The 5,376-nt window shown below is 30.5% G+C and overlaps 1 protein-coding gene across 1 annotated transcript; it reads right to left on the reverse strand.

Annotated features, from left to right (window-relative positions):
• Window positions 1-2,343: 2,343 nt before the first annotated feature.
• On the reverse strand, window positions 2,344-4,165 carry LOC145128724 (expansin-B18-like). The gene is made up of 4 exons (XM_079063528.1): window positions 3,943-4,165; window positions 3,690-3,802; window positions 3,314-3,507; window positions 2,344-2,983 (listed from the first exon to the last, which is right to left on the reverse strand). The coding sequence occupies exons 1-4, from the start codon at window positions 4,109-4,111 to the stop codon at window positions 2,656-2,658; spliced, it is 804 nt and encodes a 267-aa protein (XP_078919654.1). The 5' UTR covers window positions 4,112-4,165; the 3' UTR covers window positions 2,344-2,655.
• Window positions 4,166-5,376: the final 1,211 nt, after the last annotated feature.

Raw genomic sequence — 5,376 nt, forward strand, 5'->3', positions numbered from 1 at the left:
CAAAAGTACCCACAAAAGCTCAAGAACACACTCAAAGTGGATTAGGGTTCTAGATGGACAGTATGGCAAGTGGAGGCTGAGGAGGGGAAGGGGTCTTAAGCCATAAAGATGAAATATATAGTGCACAAACCCTAAATAATTAGGGTTTGGCCTAGTCGGAATACGCCCAGCGTACCATAGGAGTACGCCCAGCATACTCATGCAGGCACGTCCTTTTCCTAATTTGCCACATGGGACCCTTTTTGCAAATAAATCTCACTCCAAGGGTTAAAAATGTAATATTTGCAAATCGAGGTATTACAACTGAGGAAGTTTCTTAGGTATGTGCTTATAGTTGTGGATTAAATCTTTTGCAGGTTCTTATCAGATTGCGAAGGTGAGACTATACACACACATCAACGCCTTGTGATTCTAGATTCTGCATTGTCTTTCTTATAACTTTGATTTCTAAATAATGGTTTATGAACAAATGGTTTGATTTTAATGTAATTTTCTTAAAAATTGGTGTTTATTCTATTTTTAAAAATGAAAAAAATTATTCTGAATTTAGGACGTTACAAAAAGCATATAGAACTTAATTTATGAATACATGCAAAAGCCTAGAATATCATTTTTTTTCTCATTTTACTCCTTTTGCTTCAAAGCACAATTTAATGGCTTAAATCACTTAAATAACATTATCAATATCCAATAAGGTCTAACTTTTATTCTCTTGAAGCCCAAAACCCTTGATCAAATTACGGTTCATTATATCAAAATTAGAGACATCCCAAAACTGGATGTTATATTATTTACGTAGTTTCAAATGGAAAATGGTCAACATTGGACAAAATTGAAAAAAATGATGTTAGATTTGGAACAAAAAAATGGAATGTCAAAATTAAAAAAAAAAAAAATTAAAACTTAGTGTCAAAATTGAAAAAAAAAATGAAATTTTAGTGTCTTTTGTGTTACTTTTTTTTCAATTCTGACACGTTAGCATGTTACGTCAGCACGCAACCAAGTTGACCAGCCAAATTATCAGAATTGTAACAAATTAGAATTGCAATATCCAATTTGAGACAACAAATAACAGTGTCAAATCGAATTTTCTTATAAATTTAGTGACTTTTGTTGTATATATCAATAATAATAATAATAATAAGATTGTGAAATTTGTCTTTGCTTTTAAAAACGTGAAACTAATAATAATAATAATAATAATAATAATAATAATAATAATAAGATTGTGAAATTTGTCTTTTTCTTTTAAACATGTGTAACCAATAAAAAGATTAATAGGTACAAAATTTCCAAATTTAAGTGTATCTATCAACAATAGTTAACTAAATCAGCTGTGACCCGGTTATTGGTTATGTCATCGAGTACGATACCTTATTTATTAGAAATAAAAGTTATTATGATAATATATATATATATATATATATATATATATATATATATATATATATATATATATATATATATATATATATATATAAAATTTAGTCACTCAACGTTTTCAAGAAAAACAATCTTAACGTATCTCTTGGGGTCCATGAAAGGAGGAACCTTGAGTAACAAACAAGAATAATATGATTATAAACGCCGTTTCTTCTTTGACTTATTGCAAGTTAATTTATTTTCAAGAGAAATTGATATAAACAATTAGGGGACAAAGGGTCCATCGTTTTAGAAAAAAAATCAATATTGATAGTTGTTGAGAGAAATGAAGTAATTGTCATGAAACTCTAAAAGAATTCTTAAGAGAAAGAAATGGTAATTGATAATGGAATATCTACAATTATATGGGTTGGAATTGGTGTTTTAACCAAGAAAATAACTATATATATAAAAAATACCAATATCACCTCTTCAAAATTACATATTTTTCAACTACGTTTTAACCTAACCGACTTGTAGCACTTTTCCAACTTCAGTTATGGGGGAGAGGGTTCACCTTGGCGATTATACAAAATAAATTATTCTATGGAGTTCAGAGTGGTATCTCACTGATGGCTCGAACCCCCCGGAAGGAGGCTTTCTTCGCCTTCCACCTAAGCTACGCAGGAAAAACCCAAAGTCAATCCCAAAGAACAGTTAAGCTTCATAGGGTCTTTATGTCCAGATGCAGTACTGCAAACCTTTCTCTTGACCATCTTCGTCACCCATGAATGTAGCTTATGAATAATGTAGCTCACATAATTTGAGCATGGATTAATAAGCAAGATCTTCCGCATAATTTAAATAAGCAACATCTTCTACATTACTTATCAAATTAGCCATAACACGATTTTACTGTCAAAATACATTTTTTAATTGCCACAAACCATATACTATCAAAATATGTTATTAGCCAAAATATGACATTCCACTTTAACATTAAACTCTCAAATATCTATAAATTTTTATAACAAAATACAACAAACAATACATTTACCTCAATAAAATCATCAAAATGTACCCATCCAAGTATTATTTTAATACTTGACGCTCTTTCCGTACATAGACAACACAATTTATTCTTCAACCTAATAAGGGTGACTTAGCGGTCAAATATATTTCACAAATTATTGTGATTCATAAACCCGACTCTTCTCATGCCACCTCTTAATTCTCACGAGTAATACATCAAAACAACAAATAAAGTACTTAATATGACTTCAAATAACCCTCTTAAAGGTAGTTGACCACAGACCTATACATTGATCCCGGCTTCCATCCACTAGGAATCACATTTTTTGCGACTAAGATACGCTCTGAGTATTGTGATACCAATCTTATAGAAAATGGAGGGTGTAGCTCCCTCCCAGGGTCGATTTTCCAAACTGCACCCCAAGATTGTACCATTTTCAACCATTTGGTACTATTTTCTTCTTTTAAACTCACTCCACCTAAATCTCCATCACCTTCTTCGAATTCAACCACCATAGCAAAGTAATTAGGGTTCGATCCCTGGTCTACATGGAACACTATGTTTGTTCTTGAATAATCACACTCAACCCTTCAAAAATACAAAAGAAACGGTAACCAGAAATTTCAGAAAACGATAAAAATGTGCATCAACATCATGGTTATCTTTGGTTTTGAAAATGTAACAAAGTAATGATTAAATTGTATATCATTGTAAACCTTGTCACTATTTGGGGTGGTTATAATTTTTTGTGTTTCTTCCAAAAGACAAAAATCAGCTATACTCAAAAGACAAAGAAATGTTATTTTATTTGGAACATATGCAACAAACGTTATAAAACCTCTAATTAATAAAGACCAAAATTATAGAAATTAACTATATTTGGAGAACAAAATGTAATTTACTTCAAAATAAAATTACCTTGCAAATCGAATTTGCAAATCTCCTGCGTCACGTAAATGTTTTTCTTGGCCTGGTTTTGCCATCGCACCAAATGCGGTTCCGCTAAGATCAAAATGAGCATGGCCAGCTGCACACTTGCCTCCGGGGCAAAAATCAGTGATAACAACCCTAGCCGGCTTGTGTGAACATGCCGGATGTTTGGTACACTTTACCTACGTACATAACAATAATAATAATAATATTAAAGACTCTTTAAACAGCTCCAAGTAACAAGTTTGATCGCAAATTATAACAAATTATGAGACTTTCAAACTCGTACATTAACAACATTTTACTAACATGCATAAAAATAAAATTAAAAATATTTGTAAATGTGGGGTCCACGTGTTCCTACCATATAACAAGCCCCACATTCTTTTCCTGCATTATACAGAGATGGGCCAATTCCAGTCACCATGGAAGAAAACGGTGCTTGTGACACTGCGGGTCCATACCCACATGAACCTCCTGCATGCATTGTTTTTACCAAGTTAGCCTTTCATTCACCTTATAATATTACCAAAATGCAACATAAGTAAAGAGGGTAAATATGGAAATATATATATGTGTAGTGGAACCCAATTGCAATATACTTAATTAGTACTTACCATCACTTCCAGCACCATCGGGACTGCCATACCAGGTGGCAGAGGCGGTGGACCAGTGGGTGGCTACGGTGGATATGTTGAAGTGTTTTGGTCTTATGGCAAATGAGAATGTGAAGAAAGTGGTTAGAAGAAATAAGCAGAGTCGGAAATGTGAAGACATGGTGGCCATTAATGCTTTTTGGTGCTTGACCACTAAAAGTGTACCAAATTTCTTGCTTTTTTAAGGGGCTGCAAATAGGGTTTTTATAAGGGGTTTTGTGAGCATTGTTGCTTTCAAGTCCACGTTTGCCATGTTCTTAATTTGTCATGTTTGGATTCAAATCTAACCCGTTTTTGTCATTTTGAATTTTATTTTTTTATATAACCGACAATAAGATAACATTGAGTAACATGTTATGTTTTCATATCATTTTTGCATCTTAATTCAGCATTCGTCTTGCCATCAGTTACCATATACTATATTGGTCTCATCCTTAAGTTTTACCATATAATAATAATAATAATAAGAATAATAATAATAAGAATAATAATAATAATAATAATAATAAGTTGATTAAGTGGGATTATCGAGAAATTTACCTACGGTCGAGGATGAATATATTTTCCAATATGGCGTCCAAATGTTAGATTGGGTTTGAGAAAAAAACACATAACAGGACCAATGTGTGAAGTGTGAACGGAAATGTGACATGCGCCGTTCAGGGATGTTTTCAAGAGTAATGATGTATATGATATCGCAAAAATAAATTCAAATAATTGAATGTCATATAACGGGTTGTGGGAGATAATTTTGGCAATGTATTTTATGTTTGAGGTTGTAAGAATCAAATATTAGTTTAAGATAAATTAAATATCCTTTTACTTTTTGTTCCTACAAATCATCATATCCAATTAAATAGTGACATGTGTAATAATTAATGTTTATTTAATGATATTTTAATACATTAATATGACACATATCATCATTTAATTAGATAGGAAGATATGTAGGAAGAAAAGTAGGAGGATATATAATTTCTCTTAGTTTAAATGTTTATCAAAATTTGATAATCAAAAAATTAATATATAAAATTAGGTATGAGATTCATGTATTACATGAATTTATTTAAAAGAAAAAACTAAATATAAAATTCTAAATATTTGAGAAATTTGAATTTGTAAAAAAATGAGAAAAATATTGAATTATAAAAATTAAAGTGTTTTTTTTTCTACAAATTTAAACAAATAATTTAGAAAAAATTAATAAAGGAAATTAATCAAGCTTTAATTTAGTAATTTTGAAATTAAAAGGAAAGTTTATTCAGGTAATTAATATGCATTTTATTATTGCATTTAAATACTATGTGGAATTTAATAAAATAAAAAAACCATAAAATGACATGTGGAATAAAAATTAATTCAAAATAATCACAAAATAACATCTGACAAATTGAA

The sequence above is a fragment of the Lactuca virosa genome, chromosome 8 (assembly GCF_052849685.1).
Source record: "Lactuca virosa cultivar CGN04683 chromosome 8, Lactuca_virosa_CGN04683_v6, whole genome shotgun sequence".
NCBI classification, from domain to species: domain Eukaryota; kingdom Viridiplantae; phylum Streptophyta; class Magnoliopsida; order Asterales; family Asteraceae; genus Lactuca; species Lactuca virosa.

Coding starts and splice junctions, on each gene's coding strand:
- LOC145128724 (XM_079063528.1), bottom strand. CDS start 4,111: ATGGCCACCATGTCTTCACATTTCCGACTCTGCTTATTTCTTCTAACC. Junction 3,508..3,689: donor AATGTGGGGCTTGTTATATG/GTAGGAACACGT, acceptor TTATGTACGTAG/GTAAAGTGTACCAAACATCC. Junction 2,984..3,313: donor TTGCAAATTCGATTTGCAAG/GTAATTTTATTT, acceptor GTATTTTTGAAG/GGTTGAGTGTGATTATTCAA.